The 26,761-nt window shown below is 50.4% G+C and overlaps 1 protein-coding gene across 1 annotated transcript in view; it reads left to right on the top strand.

The window, feature by feature from the left end:
- Positions 1–26,761, top strand: part of Gabbr2 (gamma-aminobutyric acid type B receptor subunit 2) — a 328,989-nt gene that overhangs the window by 251,603 nt on the left and 50,625 nt on the right. The window contains exons 9-13 of the mRNA XM_021159700.2: positions 1,012–1,092; positions 4,403–4,553; positions 6,725–6,857; positions 15,821–15,928; positions 21,219–21,341. Coding sequence (XP_021015359.1) covers positions 1,012–1,092; positions 4,403–4,553; positions 6,725–6,857; positions 15,821–15,928; positions 21,219–21,341 — 596 coding nt within the window. The remainder of the gene's footprint in view (positions 1–1,011; positions 1,093–4,402; positions 4,554–6,724; positions 6,858–15,820; positions 15,929–21,218; positions 21,342–26,761) is intronic.

Genomic DNA, 26,761 nt, shown 5'->3' with positions numbered 1-26,761 from the left:
TGTCTTCCAGGATGAGACTCTCCTCGGCTTCCATGTAGATGGCCCTATCTCACCTTTGGCCTGGGCTTTAGACCCAAGGGTGTCTTCATCTAGGTGATCTCAGCCTCAAGACATCTCTCCAGTATGTGACCCCTCCCTGCACTCCGCACTCATAAACCAGCAGCCTAAGGCCCTTGTCATCCATACCCGAATCCTGGGTGACTATCTCATCCCCACACGCCTCCTATTCACTCCCACTTATCACCCAGTGCCCTGTGTTACTTGGGAAAAGGACATCTTCTTCTTGCCGCCTTCCTAAGCCAGTCATCGCCATCTTTATTTCTGACAACAGCAAAGACAGTGAACTAAAGCCAAGAAACAGTGAGGGAGAGGAGGAAGGCATACAGAATTCACCAATGAAGCAGGAGACCACAGGCATACAGAGAAACAAGGGCTTGGTATGACACAACAGAGCACTGTGGCTTCTGGACCACCCCAGTTCTACCTCATTGTCAGGGTAATCTTGTCCAGTAGGAAGGAAGACATGATCCCAACTACCTTCAGCTGATGGAGTCACCCCTAAACACTTCAGGGTCCTCACTCACCAAGGACTCCAAGAGACTATGGGTGCAGCCCAAGAGAAATAATGTCCAGGGGATCTGGGGGCTGGCACTAAGGGAGTGGCCTCCTGCATTGTCCTGAAGCAGAGTCAGAAATAGTCCACGCTACCCTGAGGTAAAGCCAATCAAGCAAGGGAAAGTCGGATGGGAGAGTTCTACCCATTAAGCAGGAAGGAGGAAGGATCAGGCAGAGTTTAATTGGAGAAAATGGGGTTCCCGTCCTTGGGGTGTTCAGAAGAGGATGGACACCCTGCTGAGGTTCCGACCCAGGCCAGCTACAAGCTTGTGATCCTAGCTGGAGAAGGTGTGAAAGGAAGAGAAATCTCGGAGAGTAGAGCTGGGGCCCATGAGAGCCCCCAGTCCCAAGCCTGGGAGCCTCAGCTGACCAACAACTGTCTCTTGTTCTCCATAGACAGCAGAGAGGTGAAGGTCGGCGAGTACAACGCTGTGGCTGACACACTGGAGATCATCAACGACACCATAAGGTTCCAGGGTAAGGCTTACGGGCTTCCTGATAGTCATCCCACATGGGAGATGCTCAGAGCCTTTGGCTTTGTAGGGTCCAACTCCTGGGGTGAACCTGTGGTATCTAAGAGTTAATTACTCCCTTCTATTTACTGCTGGTCTCCCATGACCACCATCACTTTACATTGAAAGGGACCGTGATCCCCTTTCTGAGTCCAATTTCACTCTAAATTCCTGATGTCAGCCAGGGTTGAAGACTTGATGACATCTGGTGGAAAAGCTAAAGCATTAAGTGAACGCCTAAGGTAAATGTATACACAGATGTATGGGCGAGGAGGTAGGTACGTGGATAAGTGGATGGATATGTATGAATGTGTGGTTGCTGGATGAATGGACGGATGGATAAATGAAAAGGTTGGTTAATGGCGGCTGGGTATATGAGTAGGACAGATGAGAGCCTGGAAATGAGTTGGACATGTCAATGGGAAGATAGGCGGCTATATATGGGTAAATGGATAGATGTGTGGATACGTAAGTAACTGGATGCATAGATGAACGCATGTAATATGCATGCATGGGTAGATGGACAGATGCATGCATGAGGATATGGATGAGGAATTTATGGGAGAATAACCAGATGAATGCACACAAGCACGGATGAATGCATGGGTAGGTAGAGCGGATGGACAGCCTAGCCTCTGGATAGCAATGGAGGAACTGGAAGTCTGTGGCACCTGGGCAGTTTGTCTTAGATCACACTGGGTCATCAGGAGTTTTTCTGTGCCAGACAGAGTTCTTTTATGGACTTGGTCCTTTCCATCTGTGCACTGGATCTGTAGACCTTGGCTTCTGGAGTGTTGTAGAGATTCAGTTAGCATCCACGGGTGTCTCCTGTGTGTGGCCTCCACTGTCAGTCAGCCTCCCCTCCCCGCCTGAGGAAGTCCCCACCAAGCGTGCAGTGGCGTGTTATAGTTCACACACCCACTGAAAGTGAGCAGGCATTTAAGAAAACAGCTCAGAAATGGAGTCGCCCCAAAGCCACATAGCCACTGAAGGACTCAGCCCACCCCAAACTTCAGAGTCCTGATCCATGCAGTGCCTGCCTGCTCCTGTACTTGGGTAATGGGGGTGGGAGGGAGCAGTTGGAATAAGGATTCTGGGTACTGAGCTCCTGGTAGCATGCTGGCCCAGCACTGGAGAAAATAAGAGTGAAAGAGTCAAGCATTTAAAAAAAAAAAAAAAAGACACATAGCAAGCCAAGTTTTCTCTGTGGTGCCTGTGTCCAGAGAAGAGCCTTGCTCTGTACTGAGGCCCCAAGGTCTCCATGAAAGGGCTCTCTCTGCAGTTCTACATCGACTCTCACAAATCAAACTGCTTCTGCTCCTCTAATGTTGGAATATCTTGGTGCCTGCCCTGTGCTGTGCCCCAGGCAGCCATCATCATCATCATCATCATCGTCTTCTTTCTGGGGACAGGCAACCATTCTTCTCACCCTCCAACCCCACCCCAGAGAGCATCTCCTGACTCCAGCCCCAGAGCTGTTCTCTACTGCCTGCCAGGTACTCGGGCTAGCATTCACCTAAGGCTAGCCTCCCTCTGGGCTGCATCCCCAGGGACTGTTTGCCCAAGAGTTAGAGTCAGGCAGATCTGGGTCCAAGTCCTGCCAGCTGTCCATTTACCTCCTCAAGAAGCCACAAAACACCTGGAAGACTGTTCAGCCCACCACCTATAAGGGTGATGGATGAGTCAAGTGAGAAGGGTCTAGTATTTATAACTTATTTATAGTGTATAGATGAGCTAAGTGTCCATACATTAGAGCCTGTGTCTTTCATCTCTCTCGTCTCCACATCATCCTGTAGACAGCACTCAGAAATTGGGGTTGCCTCACATTGCTCTGCTCTTTCCCTGAGGCTATCTGCAAGCTCCCCACCCCTGAGGGCAGAGACTGTATCTTCCTCATTATGCATCCTTGATGTGGAGCATCAGGCCTGACTGACGGAACCTGATTATCAGTGGTGGATGGATGAGTGAGTGAGGAATGAATGGAAATAAAACTCATGGGGGGAGGGGCGATATAAAAAGGAAGTTAGTGGCTATGAAGCTCCAACTTCTGCAAGTGGAAAATGCTATCCGCCTATCTCTGTCTGCCTTGGACTTCTCTTCTTGTGAATCAATGCCCACCCCACCCCCACCCCCCTTCAAGGTTTTACACTCTGGAAGCACCCTAGATCCTTTAGGAAAGAGTTTTTCTCGGTCTCGTGGATGAAGATCCCTGCTGTCCCCATTGGCTGTTTTCTGAACACATTTGAACTTGTAAGCACAGGGTTCCAGGCTGAGTGAAGGGGCTTGTTCTCCACCCCACTGCTTCCTGCCTGTTCCCTGGCGTTGCAAATGGAGGCATAACTAAGGTCAGCAGAATCCCCAGCAGGACTCTGGTCTTGGCCACTCCCCTGCATCTAGCCAATTTTCCTTCGGCCCACTGAAGAGGAAGGACTTGACAGTTCCTAATTCCACAGCAAACACGTGACCTGAGCCCATAAAAGGAGAAAATTTTCAGGAAGGCAGGGTCAGGGGAGCTCCTGCCTCCGTCATCCCAGACCAACCTGTACAAACCGGCAACGGTGCAGGAAGACACATTTGTTCTGAGTCTCTCAGTCCCCACCCCTTGAGTTCCTGGTGCCCTTGAAGAATGAGCCAGGCAGCCTGGCAGGCACAGAGAGAAACGGAACCCCACAGCTTCAGCCTGGCCCCGGCTCTGTGTGAAGGGGAGGTAGCTTCCACCTCCCACAGTTACCCAGTCTTAGGAAACAAAAAAACCAAAGAGCTTTTGTGATAATGTGACCTTGAGGCTGAGAATCTGCAGCCAGAGCACATATCTGTCACCCTAGAATTGACAGGCGGGGTGTCTGCCCTGGTGAGCAAGATCATTTATCATGTTCAGGTAGAAGCAGAGTCCTTGAGGATCGTGCCAAGTTCTTCGCCACAACCCCGCCCAGTAGCACCCAGCGGTACCTCTGCATTCCCAGCCATGGTTACCTTTGGGGATAAATGGTGATGGTTTTTCAACAGCGTAATTAGACCAAATCAAATTCTAGTCTTCTAATGGCTGTTAAATGCATCACAGATCCCTTATTGATTCTATTTAGAGAAAGAAATAAGTCCTGGCTCAGACTCCTGCTGAGCAGACTGGCCAGCCACTAGATCCTCTCACCCAGTGGGTAGATGAGCCTGACGCGGGGTACATGTGCTGTATTTGGCAGGATATTAGGGACACAGAGGCAAAATGTCCTTGGAGAATAACAGCACTAGGGTCTAATGGCTTCTCCTTGACCTTGCAGGGTCGGAGCCACCCAAGGACAAGACCATCATTCTAGAGCAGCTTCGGAAGATCTCGCTTCCACTGTATAGCATCCTGTCAGCTCTCACTATCCTCGGCATGATCATGGCCAGCGCCTTCCTCTTCTTCAACATCAAGAACCGGAACCAAAAGTAAGCAGCCCTGCCCTATGCTGGGAGGAGTGCTTTTCCAGTGGACCAGCCCCTTGCTTCACCAATGGGGTCACAGCATGTCAGGCTTTTCCGGTGGACCAGCCCCTAGAGCACAGTGAATATTTGGGGGTGGGTTCCTGAAGTATGCTGCCCTTGTTGCTAAGATACTGTAGGGCACACCACACACACACACACACACACACACACACACACACACACACACGGTAAGGGGCAGCTGGACTGTTGGAGGACTGGGTTAAATAAAGTGGAAGTGATAGACCCAAGCCCATGGACCTTAGAGCTCTGGACATGCTCATCAACTTGAGTTACTTCAAGAACAACGACACAGAAGACCCCAGAGTCCCCAGCTTCTCAGGCCCACTTCTAGCACCTTTAGGCACTGCTAGTAGAAAGGAAGTGGTCCTTTCCTAGTGAGGTCTCCAGTGACAGGTGCCCTCCCCCCATTGGGACAACCCATGTCAGTTCAGGAGGCCCCTCCCTCACATCTCATTTGACCCTTTCCATGACTCCCAGTGTCACCAGGGGTCTGTTTTCCATGAGTGGTCTAGCCTTTTGGTTCTATCTCAGCCTTTTGAGTGTCCTCAGCTCTCCCCAGGAAGTCCCCACTCTGAGGTATTGTGCTCAGCTGTCAGTAGCCAGGCCAGCACTCCTTGATCTTGACCAGGCAGCCATCTTGGCCGGTTTCCATAGGAAATCACCGAACCCACTCTTGCTCTGTCATGGGGGAGACAGGACCAAAGTTAGAAACCTGTGTCGGAGGAGCCTCACATGCACCCAGGGGACATGGGGCCCTTGCCATTGTCCCTGAAGCCGCACTGCATTCCCCACACGCTGGTAGGGACAAGGGCAGTTCCAGGGGATGGGTTTTACTCTGGTGTTGTTCCTTTTTCTTCTTGCCAAGGAGGAGCTGGGAGCCTTTGAGCCCTGAGGGTTTGTTTGCTTATTTAAGTAATTGTTTAGGTCAAACCCATTTCCCGAAGAATAAATGCAACTCACCCGGTGTCTCTTCCTAGCCACCTGCAATTTGCACAGCCACTGGAACCAATCCTAAGTGAGGGTTGCACCTGGTAGCGTTTGGCTTAAGGCTCAGGCATCCAGTTGCTTCGCAGTGCTGTCCAGCCCTCCTGCATGTCTAAGGAGATCCTGTCAGAGCTGCAAACTGCCTCACTAGATTAATTCTTTAACTTCCCCCTCGTGGCCTCTTGGAGAAATTACCAGAATGATTTATTCGGATGGCTCAGCCATTGAAAAATCTGCAAAAATGTGGGAACTCAATCTCCCTCCCATTTCTCTTCCTACCCACCATTTTGCCAACCACCCTCTCCAGGAAGCTCGCCAGTCCTATGCTTGAATCATTCGTAGAATTGCAGAATACAAGTACAATGTTTGGGGAGCAGCTGGCTATTGCTACAGTCTATAAAAGGAACCGCTCCAAGCCAGTTGTGCCTGGGGAGCCAGATATGCTGAGTCTTAAGAGTTCTAACCCTCTCGGGGTTTAGCTCAGCAAGCTCAAACTTGGTTTGCTGGGCACTTAGAGGCCACAGCAAGATTCCTGGAGGATGTTTGGGAGTGAAAGACATACCTCCACTGGTCTGGTGAGAAAGAACAGAAAATGGTGTGAGGGCCCAGTTGCCCAACTCCTGGTGTAAGGGTTGTGACTAGGAGACATTCACTACCCCATTCCCCCTTTGCACATGGAACAGTGCGGGGGTGGGGGAAGCTTTCTGAGTGTTCTAAGGGGGCTCACTTACCACCTGGCGAGCAGTCTCTGAACAACCCAGCAGGGCTCTGTGATGTGTCCAAGTTGGGCAGGGGAGCATGGTATGGGAACCACACTCCTCACTACACTCATTCAATTAGACTCCTGTTCCTGACCCTAACCCAAAATGCTGTAAGCTGAAAATTCCAATAGATGAAGCCGTTGAAGCTGTTGCAGCAAGTGACCTCTCCCTGGTGGACTGATAAGTAGGCTTGAGGAAGGAGGTGGGACAATATGCGGCTGTTGAGGTTCTCTACAGAAGCAGTGGGCATCATCAGCCTGGAAGTGGACCGGCTCGGGGCCCTGTTTCCCTTATTCCTGAAAGTTTGGCAGCAGTGCTCACCCAGCATGTTTGGAAGACACTGTGTAACCTAGTGCCTCTTTCCACCAGGCTGATCAAGATGTCAAGCCCCTACATGAACAACCTCATTATCCTGGGTGGGATGCTGTCCTACGCATCCATCTTCCTCTTTGGCCTCGATGGATCCTTCGTCTCAGAAAAGACCTTTGAAACACTCTGCACGGTAAGCTCTCATGTATGTGCCAGTCATGCGTGACATAAAGATCTCTCGGTGGCCTTGTCATCGGACACAGCTGTGTGGAGACATACCAGGATGAGCAAGAAACAACCAGATCAGACCAACAACTGCACAGCCCAGACAGAAGTGCCTGTGTCTGACTGCAGTGAGCACGGACAGTGGCTGGACCACTGAGGTGACTCTGTGACAGACAGGCCACTGCCAGATGAAGGACCAAAACTAGAAAGCTCTGGAGGAGGGAGGTGTGGGATACTGAACAGGCAGAGGACGACACTGACCCTCTGTCAGGAACAAAAGCATTAGTACCTACAGTCACTGGGGCATATGAGATGACACACCTTTGACCTGCTGGCCTTGGTGTGGGAACCTGATAGGGATGTTTCAAACCAGTATTTTCATTACTGCTCAACACAGAAATCTGTTATGAAGTATTTTCCCTAAAACCATTCCTCCTGTAAGTGTGTGTGTGTGTGTGTGTGTGAAGGAAGGCATGTGAATGTGTATGTGTGCATTGGTGCATAGGTTTGTGCATGTGTGCATATAGAAGGTAAGAGGTATACTCGTGTGTGTGTGCACAGATGTGTGTGTGGGTAAGTATGTACATGTGAGTATATGTGCGATTGGGTAGATATGTGTATGTGCAGATGTGTGGTTTTTTTGTACAGAAAGTGTGTGCATGTGTGTACACAAATGTGCGAGTGAATGTGCGAGAGGGGGTGGGCATGTAAGGATATGCAGGTATGTGTGTGCAAGTGTGTGTGTGCAGGTGTGTATTGGTGGAGATGTGTGTGCGGGTATGTATTTGCAGGTGTGTGTGTGCAGTCGTGTATGTGCAGGTGTGTACTGGTGCAGATGTGTGTGCAGGTGTGTATGTGCAGGTGTGCATGTGCAGGTGTGTACTGGTGCATATAGAGGCCTGAGGTCAAATCTGAGTGTTGTTCCTCAGGAGGACTCAAGGCTTGCCAGCTAGGCTAGACCAGTTAGCCAGAAAGTCCCAGATACCCTCCTGTCTCTACCTCCCCTGTCATGTGTCACCATGCTCAGTTCTCACAAAACCAACAACAACAAAAGAACTGGGTGAACTATGAGTTCTTAACAGCACCCCCCCTTACACACACACACACACACACACACACACACACACACACACGGGCAATCACTGGGCCAGCTGTATCCCTCAAATAGCTAGAGGGAAGGCTCACAACATCAGTTTTGGTGAATGATGGATGGGCAGTCCTTCCTTGTGGCTGCTTCCTTGGGATGTGAGAGCAACATAAGCCCTCTACAAAGCCACCTTTCCAGGCCCTTTCTACTGCTCCAAAACTTCAGGTTGCCCACTGCCCAGCCATGGGGAGTGAACGGTACCCAAGAGAGGATCCTAAAATATGTGCATAAACACACACACACACTACATCAAGCTTTTGGGGATCACAGGTATTCCCAGGGCTGTGAGGCAGCCCCAGATGGCAGTGCCCAGTCCCCACTGTTTCTGAATAAGCAGTGTCCTGCCCTTCCTGGACTTTGTCTTAGTGTATGTTGAGCTCATCAGGCGGGGGGGGGGGGGGGGGGGGGAGCTGGGTCCTGTGCTGCCCTGAGGCACCTCGCTAAGTACCTGGGAAAGAGCAAAAACATCCTCAACTTCAGCTGCAAAGGCTTGGAGCCCCTCTGCAAGTTTAAGAACCGTGATGATAACAATGATGAGCCTGGTACTGGGATTCTCCTGGCGACCTCTAGGCTGCACAGCTGTCCAGCCCCTCACTGGCATCCCACGAGGATGAAAGGCCTGTCCCCCAAGTGCACTGCAGAACTGTACCCCTGGTTCTGCGGCTGCCCCAGTCCCTCCTGGGGCTCTGCTGGCTCCTTGGCACTGCCTCCAGGATGCCTCTAGTGGGGCAGTTGAGTCTTGGGTGCAGAGGAACCCTGAGAACTGCCCTCCAGGAGAGCCTCCTCTCCAAGGTGGGCCCTCCATGTGCGTCACCCTTGCGCCCCACCCTCCAAGGCACTTCCAGCTGGGGTTTTCTGGAATTTGACCTGAATTCTCCAAGTGCTAATGACAGGCCGGGGAGCTGGGGAGCAAGGCAAAGGCTGTCCCCACACTGGGGCTTTTTCCTTAATGAAGCCTGACATTCTATTCTGGGAGTCGCGCTCATTTGTGTGAGAGGAAGGTCGTCCTGGGAAGCCCGGAAAGGCAGCATGAATAAATCATGACGTGCTTTACAAATCGACCTGAGCCTGAGCTCCGGGCTGGGGAAATGGCAGTTCTCTTGGCCAGAATTCCTTTCTCAGTAGTGGGTACACGTGTGGGGGGAGCCCACATGTGACTGCAGGAGAAGCCTCCTCCTCTGGATTGAACCAGTTCAGCCTGAATGTATGACTGGGGTCATGTCTAGAATAATTCCCTCTGTCACTCAAGATGAGGGACTGGATATTCCTGACAGCAGAACCCAAATACCAGGGGAGGGTGAGAAGGCTCATTCCATCTGCTATTCCTGAGTGCTATTGATGTCAATAGATGGGCTCTGTTCTATCTCTGGACTTGCTGGCTACCCTCAATGGCAACACACACATACACACACACACACACACACACAGATCAAGCAGGGAGCAGAAAATAGGATACAGAAAAGAGAATTGGGGCCAAGACTATCCTGAGCCCAAAGCTTCAAACTCAGCCTCACTTTTGTCCTCTGTAAAATGGGCATAACAGCCCTCTCCCGCTGGGTAGGGAGAGATGTGGGTTAAGTGAGGCAGTAGAGTGACAACACAGGAGAGGAGAGGAAAACATCACAATGTGTCACTTTTGTTATCAAACCTGGGGTCATAGTCTACACCCCCAAAAGCTAAGTTCAACCACCTGTCCTCAAGAACCTAGTTAAAGCAGCCAAATAGTAAAAGGCAGGAGAAGGGAATTTAGTCGACGTGGTCACATTAGAAAGAGAGACATAAAGATCCAATGGCAGGTGCGCGCCGGTCTTCAGGGTCCTGAGAGAGGATCATTGGAGGAGCTGAGGTGATGGTGCAGCTGTTAAGAGCATGGCTGCCCCTGCAGAGATCCTGAGTTCGATTCCCAATTCCCACACTGGTGACTCACACCCACCTGTTCTCCGGTTTCAAAGATCCATTGGGCCTTTTCAGGCCTCCGTGGACACTGCATACTTGTGGCAGACATGCATACATGCACACACACACACACAGTGTCACTCTGTCCTGTTTCCTCACACATGGCTGACTATGACAGCACTTCACCATGAAGCCACATCAACATTGGGCCACCCAACATTGGTTCCCCAGTGTTGGGCCACCCTGAGGAACCATGCCTCTGCTCTGGGAGGCCATTAGAATCCACACCCATGCGCATGCATATACACACACAGAGGCTGCTGCTGAATCTAGCCACATTCAATGCCATCTCCCACCCTTGATCCTTTCTGGAACTTTCCCAGTCTTCAATGCCAGCTTCAGCAAGTCCTGCAAGTAGCTCCAGCTCCGTGGTGGTGCCGTCTCCCTGGACACTGTCAGAAGTAGAGTCACCATAGCAACACGGCCCCTGTGGGCACAGAGTCGCTGGGAATGATGCTGAGTGCGGGCAGAGCCCTGGTGTTGGGGGAAGGGAAGGAACACTGGCTCACAGATGACAAGTCCACCTGGCTCAGGAACCCCAGCCCTGGCAGCTGGAATGGGAGCCAGGCAGGTGACAAGAGAGATTACGCTGGCACTCCTGCGAAGCCTAGGCAGGAACCTCAGCTGGCACATGGGAAGTCAGGGAGCAACCCGCAGCGAGAGATGCACAGAGAGGACCCAGAGGCTTGGTGGACAGCAAGCCCCACAGGACCTGCTATGCTCCTGGCTCAGCAGCATTGCCAGGGATGGAAGCAAGCCGGCAGCTCTGTGTAACTAACTCTCCTCAAGTCCACTCCACCCCAGAATTCAACACCATCAATGCTTCCTTACCCAGGCTTAGACCCTTCTAACCCTGAGGCAGGCCACCAGGACTACCACCCTTTCCCTCCCCTGAGAGCAGACCAGAACCTGCCCAGCAGTGCGGAAGATTACAAGGATGAAGGACGCCTGCCCTGAGTCTTCCTCTCTTAGAAGAAAAAAACAAAACAAAACCAGAATGTATTTTTTTTAATTTAGTACACTTATTTATTACAGGAAGGGAGTGTGCATACACACAAAGGCATGCGTGAGGAGGTCAGAGGTCACTGTAGGAATCCAGAGTCCACACTCAGTCGTCAGGTTTCCAGAGCCACTGAGTGGTCAACCGGCTTTTACCTGGAAAAACAGGTCAACGGGCCAACTGAATTCTGTCTGCCAGACAAGTATCCCAACCAAACATTTGCCTTTTTGGATTTTCTTTTAAATCAAGATACCACAAAATCTATCCCTTATGGCATAAACTTGAGTGATTTTATTAATTTCTGACATGTCCCCAGAGTATTTTAGAGAAGCCATTGGCAGGTGTCTGCATCTGAAACCCCACAACATGACTTCCTAGCTCCATGCCTAGCTTCCTAGCCTCAGCTACTAACATCTCTGAACCTTATAGTTCATTCACTCTTCTGTAAAAGTGGGGCTATACTAGGGTTGTGAGGATTAAATGAGACCGTGTATTAAAGCTCTGAGTCCCTGCTTCACAGTAAGTTTCAGTGAATGCTTTTGAATGAATGAATGAATGAATGAGTGGGTGGGTCACTTATGAATGAATGATGGACTGTTAGGATAATGGTGGTCACTTCTAGAAGGATAGCAAGGAGGCAGAGTGAACAGCTGAAGAGCTGGGAACCCCGGGGTGGCTGCTGATGGTTGTGGTGCAGGTGTTTCCATAGCAATGGTGACCTGGGATGCCCTTGCTCTGCTAGAACTGGGCTGGAGACAAACCAAGCTGCTGTGAGCCTCTGCCACCTGCAGTGTGAAGGGCCTGGGGCAGTAAGAGTGATGGCAGGGACCTGTGTGGATGCTCTAGGCAGGAGTCCTTCACTGCTGGGCTCCTATCAAAAGCCAATGCAGCCTGGGGGGCTGCTCAGTGGGCACTCAGAGGAGCCAGGCTTAGCATGCAACTAACTCCCTGCCTGAGACAGGAGAAGCCTTATCCACTGCCTCACTTGAAGCAGTGCATGCACACAGACACGTACATACCATGAACAGACCCTAGTAAATGTCTGCAGAACTCCACTTACCAGGCCACAGGTGTCGGTGAGGCTGCCCTGCCCAGCCCATACAGTCTCTGGGGCCGTGCTGTCGTGGAGCCTCTTAGAGACCAGAGTCATAGAAGCCCAGAAACCTCATCCCCCAAACATCAGCTACAGAAGAGTAAAGCCTTAGAGTGAGGTATGCTCACATGTGTCCCCTCCCTCAGAGCCCTGTCCCAGTATGCAGGGTTGAGTCCTGCGGGTGATTTTGACTTCCGTCCATGATTACAGGGGACTATGTGCTCATCATGGGAAGCAGCTGGACAAAGGTAGGGCAGGGGAGCCTTCTTGTGGCCCCACCAGAAATGCTGGGGTTTTCTAACTCTAAAAAGGCAGAGGTTACCCAAGAAACCCCCACTTGGCCTTCTAGTAAATTCAAGTCTCATAGGAATCAGTGAGAGTTTTGTTTGAAGGGCCGGAAGTGGAGTTTGCTTGCTTGCCTGTTTTGTCCTACGGGTGTCCATTTGAGGTAGCTGTGGACTGTCGCTGTGTGGGTCATGCCTGTGGATGAAATGGGAGAGTAAAAACAGGAAAGGGTTGGTGTAGTTCTCAGGTCTCTAACTTGAGTGACAGGCAACGAGACTCCTGCGTCTGAGGAAACGGTAGCTTAGAGAAGAGCCGTGGGCTCGGCCTAGCTGTGGAACGGAGGGGTTTATAGGGCATCTGTTCGTCACCGAGGCTTCCTATGAAAGCAGCACGTGCAGCTTTAGAGCCCAGAGGAATACAGTCTGGGAGTCAAGCTGTCACCCAGCGACAGCCTCAGGTGGGCAGAGGAGGCGCCAGCCTGGCAGCTTCTGTCTCACAGAATCTGGCAGAGCAAAGAAATGGACCTCCCCTCTGGCAGAGACACTCAGGGAGGGATGACCCAGGGTGAGCCAGCCTGTGGAGACTTGGCTGGCGCTCTACTGTCCTTTCTCACTGTTCCATTCTGCTGCTGGTCAGGCCATGACATCCAGCGGTGGCAGCCTCAGCTTCAATGACTCACTGGGATTCCCAGGCCTGGACATCCAGTCATATTCGTGGTTCTGATCGATTACAACACTAGCCAAGGTATAAGTGCATGTAGGGACATCCAGGGAAGACCTGGTGTGAGCACCCAAAGCCTTCCCCAGGGACATAGGACAACTAGTGCCTGAGACACACCAGGAGAGCCCACGGGACACCCAAGGCCGAGCCACAGAAACATTAGGTCTGCAACACATCCACGTTCTAGACAGAACGCAGCTGCCTGGAATCATGTATACAGCACAAATCCTACTTTTTGCACAAAGTGCTTAGACCCAATGAGACCCTACATCAGGAAGCAAAAGGCAGGAACCGTCCCCAAGTCCCAGTTCACAGACACCAGCCAGGGCCAGCCTCTCCAGAGAGCGAGCCTCTGTGAAGCACTCTGCCCAGGCGCCCGTAGCCTGCTCTGTTTTCAGTTAGTTCACCGCAACACATTCCACCTTCCAGACGCCAGATTAAATTTCTCTCATCGAGTTTTAACTCACTTAATTTATGTTATTGAATCTTAATGAAATTGGCTCTCTCAAAAGAGACAAGCAGCCTGGTAATGATGGCTGTAAAGAGAGCGTGGGTCAAGGGACTGTGAATAAGCCGGGCACGGGGCCGTGACACGTGGCCTCTGAACAGGGCCACGGAATGAGGCAAAAAGAACGGCACTATTTCATGTTTCCCATCCTTTGTAAAAGTGCCCCTGTATGTTTACAGCTGAAAGTCACTTTCTAATAGTGCGTGATGGAAAACCCCAGGAGCTGGTCTCCTGGTGGACATATTTTTCTCTTTAAAGTGCGTAGAGGCTGTGAAGGTTCTCCGCACCATGGCAATTAACTGACAGAAGAGACGTAAGGAAGAGACGGTTTATTTCAGCTCACGGTTTGAGGGTACAGACCTCTAGAAAGCTTCTTAGACAAGCCTAGGTTTGTTCCCATGGTGACTAACTCCCATCAAGCTGACAATTGAGGTGAACCACCACAATGCGTTACACTTTTATCTCTGTGACAAGTGAAGTAGCTGGAGGGATGGGAAATATCTTTGGGCCGACAGTCCCTGGAGCTTCCGTCCATCACAGTAATGAGTGTGTGGCCCAACAGAGCAGCTCACCCGTGCGGTGTGCGGGAAGCAGAGACAGAGAATCTGGGACCAGGTCTAACCTTCAAAGGCTGGCCACTTGGGACCCATCAAGCCCCTACCTCCTAAGGTGCCCACAACCTCCTCAAACAGCACCAGCACCTGGGGACACAGCACCCAACACTGGAGTCTGTGGGGACAGTGCAAATCCAGAAAGTTACACAGACCCCCAGCAGAGTGTGCACTGGCTGGTGGGCCAGCTCTCAAGTGCCGATGAAGCTGCTTTGAGTTAAGCAGACTCTCTGGAGGGGAGACAGGTGCTGTTGGGAAGAGAAGGCCAGCCACTCAGGCTTAGGCCACTGAACTGGAGTTCTGGGTTGTCAATGGGTGGCGGGGGAAATATGCAAGCGCTGTGGACCTCAGTTTCCTCATAAAGGGATTTCCTCCTTCAACAGCTCCCGCCCCAGTTGTCCCAGTTAGTGGTGGTGGTTTGCATGGTCCACACTGCCTCTGGTCTCCTGGTCCATGCTGAGTGAACAGACAGATGAGCCAACCAGTGTCTGGCTGAGTGATTACCGTGTGAGGTCCCAGTGACTGTGACAGAGGACAGTGGGTGCTGCGAGTCATCTCAGTCCCCAGGGATCAGCTCTGCCTCCCTCTGCGTTCTCTACTTTTCTTAGCATCCTTGGATTATAACATGGGTGCAACATATGCACACTATAATGTAGGTGACAGTGTGGCCATTCCCTCTCCCCCCCCCCAAAAAAAATCCACTGTCATTCATTGCCCATCTGATTTTTGAGTATATGAAAGAAAACAGAAAGCTGTGTTGTCACCTGTGCTGTGTCACCTTTCACGTGTCATGTGCGTCTCTCAACAATGGCCAACCTGCTACTGCCATCCCAGGCGTAGAGGTTGGCCATGACACTTTCTCAGCCAGTTTCTATCTTCACAAACAGAGTAGACCAGGACACCTGTGAGCCACAGTGCCAGAAGGGTGGGGGCAGGCACAACATATCACTTAGGTTGGGGTCATAGGAGTTTTACTCGGAGGCCGAGTCTCCCATATTGGAGGCATACGGGCCAGCCAATGAAGGGAGTATCTCACTATCATTATAGTCCTGGCAGAAAACGGGCATCCTGGAGGCCCACGGTAGCTATCCGATGGTGGCCATCTTGTCTCAACCTCCAGGAAGCCAGGGCTCCTTTAGACTGGCTGTTCCTACCAGTCAGCAGCCAGGGCTGAAACCAAGGTACACCTCAGTCATGGGGAGCAGGGAGTAGGGCAGGACCTAAGGAGGGCCCCAAAGTCAGTCAAAGCATGAGGCTAGCACCCACACAAGGGAAGGGAAGAGAATGTAATGAGAGGGACCAGGAGGGAGGGTGTTTGTCTGTCTCCCACCTTCCTAGAGACCACTCAACCATACAGAGATGTCTGTGTCTTGCTGAGTAGGCATCCTGCTTTGAGCCGGGAACCTGATGGAGGCACAATTTGAAGCTTATTGTCCTCTAGACCTAGTGCCCAGGACCCATGAGTGACAAATGGCACTAGCTGTCCATAGGATCAGAATCTGAGTCCCAAAAACGCACAGCAGAGTGTCTGTCCCCATCACCCAGATTCCACTTGCCGGGTGGTCAGTTGCCTGGGAGATGTTAACTCCCCTGTGTTGTCCCGGCTTCTAGGTCCGGACCTGGATTCTCACCGTGGGCTACACAACCGCCTTTGGAGCCATGTTTGCAAAGACCTGGAGGGTTCATGCCATCTTCAAAAATGTGAAAATGAAGAAGAAGGTAATTAGAGCCCCGGCTTTGGGTTGCTGTGTTTGCTCGGCTTCTCTTGCATATAACAGGCATTGTGCACCTACTATGTGCTGGGGTACTGAGCAACTGGTGGAGATTCAAGGAAAACCCAGTTCCCACCTCCTGTGACTCAGCTTCCCAAGGAACCAGGGCACAAAACCTTTACAGCCCATAGAGACAGAAGCTGTCTAAGAACATGTAGGGTGTTCTGGGGCACAAGAGGCTTGGGGGGCGGGGGGGGGGGCTTCCCGTAAGTGCCACCTATGCTAGGACCTGGGAATAAGTGGGAGTTATCAGGCAAAAAGGGCAGAGACTGTGTACCTATCTCAGGTGGAGCACATGCTGAACCCAAATGTGGCAGAAGGAAGAGGGCGATCTAGAAGCTGAAAAGCTTGACACAGCCAGGATTTGGGGTCCACAAAATTAGGGAACAAGAAGAGGCTGGAGGGGAAGTCAGAGTGACATTAGGAATCAAAACTGCAACTTAGGGATAACGGGGACCCCTCTGAAAGAGGGGAGAGCAGCAGGGATGAGACCCAACTTAATGAAGGGGCTTTCAAAGAGTGCATTAGAGGGCAGAGGCTCTGCCTCCAGGCAGGCAGAAAGAGTTTGTCCACGTTGTGGATAACCATGATGTTGACCACGCATGAGTCTGAGCATCTGGTCAAAGAGGCGTTTCCATTCTGTCCCCTAAGGTCCTGTTGCAGTCCTGCATCGGGCTTGCTGCCAGGCAGAATTAAATAGACGTTGTCTCCTAAGTTGCCATTCCCTCTCTTGCCTGGGACCTATGGCACCCATCATCCTCAGAGCCCCTATCCCTATTCTCCTTTTTAGAAAATGGTGATGATGTCAGGAATGGTAGCTGAAACATGGGGCTCTTGGGAGGACAGAGTTCGATGAAGGAGGAGCACGCAGTAATTGTGTCCTTGGAGACCTGGAGGACAACTCTGGAAAAAGCAGTGGGGAGAGTGACATCGAGGGTGTCACAGACAGGAAGGAGATGAGCTTCCTGGACAGGAGTGAGGATAGGTTTTTCCCTATCCTCAGGGAGGAGACCCTGAGGAGGAGACCGATGACGTAAGGGGCGCCAATCATCAGGTTAGCAAGGCTAACCTGTCCACTTGAAAAGTGATAAACTCCCTGAATATCGTCACAATTTCAAAAGCCAGTATAACTCAGAGTGTGTCGGCTCCTGCCTGTCATCCTGACACTTGGGTGCTGAGGCAGGATGACTGCCGTGTGACTGTAAAGCCAGTCTGGGCTAAACATTGAGTTCAGGAGCAACCTAGGCTAAAGAGTAAGACCTTGTCCCCCACCCCACCCCCCAAAAAAACAAACTAAACAAGCTAATTCAACAAAACAGACCTTGCTCATGTAAAAGCCCAACCAGTGGGGGAAAAGAAAAAAAAAAAAAAAAACCTCATTGAAGCCAATGCTGCCCGTCTTTCCATGTGATCTGGCTCCCCACCCATGCAGGCTTGATCCACCACTGGGAGGAGTGTCTCTCCTCTCTACCTGACCCTCCTCTGTCTGCTCCAGGAGTCAGCAGCAAACCCAGAGCAACCCCTCTAGGGATGTCACACCACAGTGCTCTCTGTCATCCTTAACCCTTTCCACAACAGAACCAGGGCCAGATTCTTGTCCCTAGAGGCATGCATGCCACCTTGGTTTGTTTCCTTGTTTGGCCTTCATTACCATCCACCTCCAAATGCAAGCCAAGACCCCGCACCCATTCAACACCCCGTTCCTTTCTGTCACCAGGGACCACCTTATACCATGCCTCTCCCTGAGTATGACACCGGGCAATCTCGCATAAATTGAATCATGCAGTGTGTTTTGTATAATTGGATCATTTTATTAGGCTTCTGTTGATTCTGGATTCTGTTTTGAAGATGCCTTAATTTTCTTCTAACAACACGTACACTAGAATTTCATAAACATAAAAATCCAATCCTGTGCCTTTTTTATTACAGTCTTCCAGTACCTACCTTTCTCTCTGAGCTCCCCTGCTCTCCCCCCCCCCCATCCAGGGTGGTGGGCCCTCCCCAAACATACATACAGGTTTCACCTCACATGACCCTATCGTTACAGGAAGGAAGCCTATTAAAAAGAGCATCGACACACGATGACATCATGTTCCAAATCTGGGGTTTTTATAGCATGTTACTATTTTTCTAAAGACCAATCGTAAAGTCTTAAATTGAGAAACTTATTACAGCTCTTCCTCTGCCTCTCACTAAGCAAAATGAAGTGTGGAGGGAGAGAGCAGTCACTCAGGGAAGGGACCCTCTCTCTGAGGCAGATGTTTTCTGAGGATGAAGAGGTCTTAGCTCTGTCCCAACAAAATAACACAAGCAATAAAGCGTCTAAGGTCATTCTGCAGACAGTCACCTGACTCACCCGAGATGCTGCCAGTAAGGGCTTCAAGCAGCTGCCTGGACAACTCAGCTGTGAGAGACAGCACGGTAGAAACACAGTGTAAGGGAACCCAGGACCCTCCATATGGTTCTTCCTGGAGCAGAGAGTCGACCTGACTAGATCAGTCAGGACCACTCAAACCTCTAAAGTCAAGGCTGCTGTGGTGGCACATACATGCCAGCTTCGGAGCGGCTGAGGTTGTAGAATCTCAAGTTCAAGACCACTCTGAGCTACAGAACAAGACTTCGTCTCAAAAAAATTTAAATTTGAAGTGTTTTTTGTTTGTTTTGTTTTGTTAAACCAGTGGTCAACCAAGTTTCTTTTGTAAAGAACCAGTTGGTACAGGCTTCGGTGTTGTGGGCTCTGCTGTCTGGTTTGTAGGGATTCTTCTCTGCTTGATAAATGAAATCAGCCGGGAACAGATGTACACATGGCTAGGTGTGATTAAATTCTGTAAAACATTTACCCACAGAAACAAGTGGTAAGCAGACCGCAGGATTTTCTAGCTCCTGCACAGGACCGCAGTAAGAAGTGGCATTTCAGAAGAGAGCCGGCTTCTGCCTCTGCCGGGCAGTTAGTGTGAGCCAGGCTTTGCGCATCTATCATGAATTGTATGCTTATTGCCTCATGTCATAGATGAGGGAAGCAGCTCAGAGGGACAGGGGACATATCCAAGGTCCATGTCAGATTTACACATGATTCTAGGACCTCAGACTTGGTCATGGTCTTTCTGATACCATTCAGAAAGAATGTAGCACTGTGAGCCACTAGGTCAGACAAGGCAGCAGGTGATGATATCATGTGTGCTGACAGAAGCCAGAGCATTGGGGCAGCTTCTAAGAGAAATATAAAGAGGAAAGAAGAGAGAAGCCAGGTGGGTAAGCATTGAGAAGTGTTCTGGGGGGGTCGCCATGTAGCCAGGATGATATATTTCCACCTCCCACCCCTTTTTCCTTTCTTGGGATTTTAAAAAGATTGATTGATTGATCGATTGATTGTATATGAATCCACTGTAGCTGTCTTCAGAAATACCAGAAGAGGGCATCAGATCCCATTACAGATGGCTGTGAGCCATCATGTGGTTGCTAGGAATTGAACTCAGGACCTCTGGAAGAGCAGTCAGTGCTCTTAACCACTGAGCCATCTCTCCGGCCCCTCTAGATTGTTTTAAGTCACTTTTCTTTGGCAAACTCTTCATTTGTGACATCTGCTCGGTCTCTCACTATTAGTCCTCCCACTCTAATGAGTGCTCCCCCAGGGTGGGATTCTGTGTTCACTCCTGCAATCCCTGTGCCTAAGACAGAGACTGACTACATGTTAGCACTCAATACATATTTCTGAGAAGGAATTATAAATGTCCTCTTGTATTCTCAGTTATCTTCCCACCATGGATTGGTAGAGCTGTCAATAGATCTGAGCTGTAACATCACACTTTACCCCTAGGTGCCACTGTCCTACACACAAACACCATCACAAAGCTCAAACCCTGAGTGATGGTTGCCAGGTTCCATTGATTGACCCCTCACTGGCAGCTTTCCAAACTTCATCTCATTTGATTCTAATACCAACTGTGTCACCTGGGGATCCATGGACGCCCTTTATGAAGGAGGAAACTGAAGCTAAGTTGAGCATTTGGCAACACCTCAGGTTAGAAGGAGGTCTTTGTTCATTCTGTTAGGCCACCCTCAGAGAATGAAACATGAGCCCCCTTCCTCCCCCTCTGTCCCTCTGGCTGTCACTACAGAAGCAGCAAAAAAGAGAGCCAGGATCCACTTGTGACCCACTGTCCAATGTCATTCCCCAACTTCTTCCCTGAACCTTTTAGGGGAAGGGCTTGCCCTGCTGCACAGATCAGAAGGGTCTTTGGTCTTCTAAAGTCAACTGAGCTCACACAAGGCATACCAGAGGCACGGAGTCCTGGGAATCGGCTTGGGCTCACACTAGTAGGAAAGTCAGGAGCACCCTGGAAGGCAAATGCCCCGCATGTACCCTCCCCTACTTCCAGCATGGAGAGCAAAGGCCCCGTTCTCACCTGTCCTGAACACCAGGCTTCCCACGGGGCAAGGGTTAACGTTCCCACAAAGCCTCAGTAGTCACCAGAGCTTCTCAAAAGCTCTACATTGGGGGTGGGGTGCCTAGATTTCCACCCCCCAGGAGAGGCTGTTCTTGTGGATTTGGTCGGTAGCATGTACTGTTTGTTTGTTTGTTTGTTTGTTTGTTTGTATTGAGCTATAGTCACACCTCCTGAGTTACTATCTCCTCCTTTACAAATGGCCTTACCCTTTAGAAGTCAGAGCTGCCGGATGTTTCTCCAGCTTGTGTCTCAGCTTTGTTTATTTTCCCATTGGTCTTTGCCAGGTGGACTTCACCATGTTAGCTTTTATTTAAGTGGTGACTGGGGGTGGGGGAAATCAACTGCAGTCTGAGAAATCCAGGAGAAGCTGGTCACTGCCAAAGTTTGTCCCCAGGCCCCTCCCTGTTAGCAGATATAACATGGGGTGGAGGCAGGAGGATCAGAGGTTCAATCTCACACCTGGAAGCTTTGGGAGGTGGACGCCAGGAGAGAATGCCAGGAGGAGGAGATGGAAGGGAGAACAGGGGTGGGGGTGGGGGAGAAAGAGGAAAAGGGAGAAGGGGGAGGGGGTCATCAGACAGTAAAGATGGATGTTTCACACTGAAAACCTGGAAGGTGAAAACCACCATTGAGCAGAGACTAAACGTGGCCAGATTTCAACAAGTTGCAAGCATGTCTTTAGGTGCTGTTTGGACCGTGCTTGAAGGAGCCAAGCAAAGAAATGAGCAGGGCTCACCCTGTCTGAGCAGCTCTCTCATGTCTGCCCCCCTTTGCTCTTTCCCTCTGCAGATCATCAAAGACCAGAAGCTGCTCGTGATTGTGGGGGGCATGCTGCTGATCGATCTGTGCATCCTGATCTGCTGGCAGGCTGTGGACCCCCTGCGGAGGACAGTGGAGCGGTACAGCATGGAGGTGAGAGGCTAAGGCAGGTGGGGGTGGGGGATAAGGGAGGGGGCAGGCGGCACAACATGGATGGACATCCTCACACCATGGTGGCCGGCTCTGCACCACGCCATTTGAGACATAGGTTATTTCAGGAAGGGCAAATAGAAGGTACCATGAAACAACTTAATATCATATTAATAAATACCAGATTAAGGGAGAAGGTTGGACTCCTTGAAGGAGTGTACTGTCATAACTGGGGAAGCACCGATGTACCTGCTCATCCGAGTGAGAAATTACACTGCCTGTGTCCCACCTTTGAAGCACTAAGAGGTTGTACTATTCTGTGATATTCAAGGCAACGAGCAATGGATTTCTTTCCACACATTCCATACTGGGTATTTGTTGTTGAGATTAAAAAAAAAAAAAACTTGCATAAAAGTCCTGCGACATATACACTGGAAACCAGGCATGGTGGTCCAAGTGTGTAATCTCAAACAACAGAGAAGGCAGGGGCATCCAAAGTTAAGGCCAACTTGGGCTGTGTGTATATATAAGTGGGCTACATGCATTTTTGTTTTAACTGTCTTGTACAAATCCTTGCACTGACCTTTGTGGGGTACCTCAATTTAGGGAGCCTGAATCTCCTGGAGTCTGCTCTCTCTCTCTCTCCTCACACCAGTGGGTTTGGCTTTGTGAGGTGCTGGCTGGCAGGTGGTATTTACTGTCATTCACTGTAGCAAACTCCAAAAGACCCTGAGAGTCGCCACTCCCCTTGCTCCATTATCAGGGGAATCTTTATTCACAGGATGTCATGTGTATTCTTAAACTAAACCTGGAGTGGAGTCTCTATGAGCTGGGGACAGAGGTTTATGTCATTCAAGCAAATAAGATGCCCGGCCACACTTGGGTGGAGACAGACTGAGGCTTTACTCGGCCCAGTGAGGAATCCTGCAATCATTAGAATGTCATTTAGGCAAGAGACTGGAGATCTCATTGTACTGCATGCACCCTGGGAAGATGCAGGAGCAACAGAAATGGCATCAGAGAGGCCAATACCAGTTGTGCCTGTGGGTCAAAGGGACAGCCACCAAGTCATGCAGACAGACAGACAGACTCTTCGAGTGTGCAGAGACACATCTGGTGGCGACTCATCAGGCACCATTAACAAAAGAACATGGTCTCTGCCCTACGGGTTTCCTCATCCACCCCTCAGGACACAGAGATCAGAAAGAGGGGTCCCTGGGCAATGATGATGGTGATCATAGCTGGTGCCGCGAGTTATCTAATCTTCACCGTGACTCTAGAACAGTCCAAGTTGAGCCTAACTTCATTCTCCTGGTAAGGAAACAAAAACCCAGCAATCTGTATGTATCTCAGCAGGTGAGTGGCTGTACCACCACCCACCCTCTGTTCCCTAGAGCTTTGATCACTGGCTACAGGTCTGTGAACGTGGGAGGAGCCAGAACATGTCCACCCCATTCCACATACTCAGGCCAGGGAAGACAGCAGGCCCAGGAAAGCAGGGCAAGAGATTAGCCCAGGGAAGGCCATTGAGGACCAGGCCCAGGGTGTCCCAGAGACCTGAAGGCTGCCCTGTGTAGTGTCGTGAGGAGGATGGTCCAGGGGTCCTGGGGCTAAGGCAGGGGCAGGACAAACCTCCAGGGCTGAAGTCAGCTGGAACAGCAGACTCTGTATATGGAAGTGTGTCCTCGGGAGCATCCAAATAAAATCTTTCTCATGCCACCTGACCTGTTGGCTGATGGTTTGCCTAATGGGGTCTCTCTGCCCTCCCGCCTGTCCTGAGCACGGTTGCTGTTACCGGCTCCTCTGCATCCCAGACCTGCTAGGTTATTGCTGCCAACATAAATGAGGAAAACTGAATCTGGGTGGGAGAAGATTCTGTCCAGGGCCCGCCAGCTTGTCCTAGGCAAAGTCCAGGTTGGCTCTGCTCCCCTGCCACGCCATCCCTGCCCATGCCCATGCCTGTGCCCGCCTCCGCCCCCGCCCCCACCTCCGCCCCCGCCCCTGGTACCTGCTGAGAACTTTTATCACACCTCCTTCTGGGACATTTCTCTTTTTCTGCTTTTTTTTTGGAGGGGGAGGGGGCTTGTCCTGTGTTGTCTGTTGCCATGGTAGTAGAGCTCTTTGATGTGTCAACCCACCACAGCTTCCCACTGAAAGATACTAAGCTGTCCAGAGAATTCTCCCGGACCCCCTGCCAGGTTCAGTGCTCTGTGGTAATACAACAATGTATCCAGGCTCTAGGGTGACTAAAATCTCACTGAAGGGGCAAAATTTTCAGGTCAACCAGGAATGAACTCTGAGCTGAAAGGAGTTGATTGGAGGTCTTTGTAGTCTGTCCCTTTCCCCTTCCTCCACAGCCACATGACCCTCAGTTTGCTCTGGGCTCTCTAAAACCACTAGGATTCCGGAAGCCTCATTCTGTTGCTACCTGCCTGCTTCTGGATCTTCTCTACCAAATAAATGGCTTGAGCTTCAACACCAAGTTCATTTATTACAGAGCTGTGTCGCTAAGTGCCCTGGCCCTATCAAACCTGAGCTGCCCTCCCTCCCCAGCCTTCCAGCATCTTCCTCATTCAGAGCTCTGTCAACTCTAGCCTCCTAGGACAGGACAAGCTAGCCCTCAACTGCCCAGCTGAGCACCTAAGGGTACCCTCCATGGGGACACAGAATTCAAAACTACCAGTCTTGACCCCAGAGTACACACAGGCTATCTGGGAGCGGGCTAAACTCACAAGCCAACCTGCACTGGCCCTTTAGGTTGGTCAGAGGATAGAGAAAGGACAAAGGCTGGGGAGTGACAGGGATATCCTGTGAGCACATCTTCCCCAGAAACTACACTTAGGGCCCCGAGGAAATAAAATACCCCACAGTCCTATCAAAAATGGCCCGACCTGCCTTCATTTTTATGTAACAAATATTGATTTCACTCTTATCACTTGCCAGGAAGCTTTCTGAATGCGTTATAAATATGAAGTCACTTAGTTTTTTGTAACAGCCCTCTGAAAAGGCCCGGTGACTGAGGTGTGGCCCTGCCTTCAGGGACCACTGAGCAGCAGGGAGACAGACAGACAACTTTGTGCCAGTTCCCCCCTTGAACAGTGCACTGGGAAATTCAAGGTCCTGGGGAGCACTGGGTGGGAGGAGAGCTGGCCTCCTAGGGTTGGGAAAAGCTTCTTAGATGGAAGCTGAGAAGACATGACAATGGAGGAGGTGGGAAGGGCCCAGGCAGCTGCACGAGGGAGGAGAATCCCTCAGGCTGGCCAGATGCCAGCGAGCACAGAGTTACAGGAAGCTGTATACAGCAGGGTGCTGGACACATTGGTCCAGCCTCAGCAAACAGTTTGACATGCACATGGTCCACAGCCCAATAAAGATATCTCAAGATGACCATTATATAGAGCAAACCCACATTGTGCCTTGGGGAGGAGGGCAGAGGGTTGATGTCTCATGTGGATGTTTAAGAGAGTCTAGAGCTGAGAGCACCCACATACCTTGCCAACACACAGAACAGTCAAGCAGCAGATAGACACATGCAGATGGGCAAAGGCAGACAACAGGGTTAGGGAAATGTCTTAGGGGGAAACTGCCTTACAAGCATGAAGATCTAAACTCGAATCCCTGGGATCCACATAAAAGCCGAGTGTAGTAGACTTAGGTACAGTCCCGGTAGGATAGAGACGTGAGTCCCTGGAGCTTGCTGAGCAACCTGGCTAGTCGATTGTTTACCTGCAGGTTCAGTGAGAAACTCTGCTTCACAAAATAAGATGGAGAGTGACCCTCATGAACACACATATGCACACATACATACACACACGCAAGCACACGCATATGCATGTACACACATTCACATATGCGCACATGTGCACAAAGGCATAGATGAAACTCAAAGTGTTTTTTCACAAACTTCAAGTTCAAAGATGGAAGCTGTGTAATACACTTTAAGGATCCCTAAAAGTGGCAACACCATTTTAAAATAAAGAAAGGGAAGTCTGTTTATCTAAAATCCAAGATCGTGGTTACCTCTGGGGTGGAGGTAAAAGGATGTCACTGGGAAAAGCACGTCCGTGGAAGGTTCCAGCAACGTCATGCCTCATCTTTTTCAGACATATTTTATGTGCTTTTCAGAAATTTGGGTGTGTCACTTTAGAATTTTCATCACACCATCAGTAGCGTAGGTCAGTTTTAGGTTTGCAGAAAACTCCCACAAGTGTACCGTGTTTCCTGTACCCTCCTGGCCCCACACATGGTCCTCTAGCTGACATCCTGACTTCTGTACACTGGAGCCCCGGTGTATAGTCGGGTGATGGACATCACTGTGGACTCTGCCACGTATATGATGTCCCATGCACAATCAGCGATCACACCACACAGTCTGCCATGTATGCGATGTCCCATGCACAGTCACAGATCACAGCTCACAGTCTCACGTTTAGCCACCCTCCATTCCTTCTGCACAGTGCCACACTGCAGGAAGCATCCCGTCTGCAGCTCGCTCTCACCAGCTTTTACATAGAGTAATGTGTATTTGAGGTCCCTCCATGTCTGTTCATGGCTCAGTTTCTCTTTGTGGGTGATGAGCCCTCTGCTATAGAGCTGGGCCACGGATCCCGCATCCTCCCCACCTCTGACAGCCATCTTAGTTGCCTCTAGAAGTGGGCAATGATAGCTAACGCGGCTGTGAGCATTTGTGGCCAGGTTTCCATGCAGGCCTAAGCTCACATTCTCAGTGTTGCGTTAGAGCTTCTGGTGCCTGTACCTCAACACATAAAAGTTAAAGCCAGGTTATTGATGTCTGCAAAGTAGCTCTCTGAGTTTGCATTTGTTGAACACAGCACTAAATCCATAGATGGAGTTGGGAGGCCCTGACACGAGCTGATGGTCTTCTGTCTTCCTGTCCATGATCAGGAAATATGGCCGCTCCATTTCTTTGGAATGTCTTCAATTTTTCCCCCATCAGTTTCCTAGAGTTCTTCATACAGTTGTTGTAAGTGAGCCAGTACATTTCTATCTACTGCATTATGCTGGTTGCCAACGTAAAAGATGCTGTATTTGATTCTGTGTGTGCTCATATATAGTGTATAAGGAATATATCTGTATACATATACGTATACACGTATCCAGCCATACACACACACTCGTATATGAACGTATCTGCAGTGGCTAGAGCTGCTCACTAGCGCAGAGTTTTTGTGTTGATTCCGTAGGACATTCTACATGGAAAACAACGCTGTCCGTGATACACCCCCCCCCCTTCTAATCTATGTTCCATGATTTGCTTTTCTTGACTTATTACATTGGCCAGGATTTCTTTTTTTTTTTAAGATTTATTTATTTTATTATATGTGTGTACACTGTAGCTGTCTTCAGACACTCCAGAAGAGGGCATCAGATTTTTGTTACGGATGGTTGTGAGCCACCATGTG

Source organism: Mus caroli, chromosome 4, assembly GCF_900094665.2.
Source record: "Mus caroli chromosome 4, CAROLI_EIJ_v1.1, whole genome shotgun sequence".
NCBI lineage: Eukaryota > Metazoa > Chordata > Mammalia > Rodentia > Muridae > Mus > Mus caroli.
Note: the sequence above shows the minus strand (reverse complement) of the source record. Positions and strands in the feature narration are given on the sequence as shown.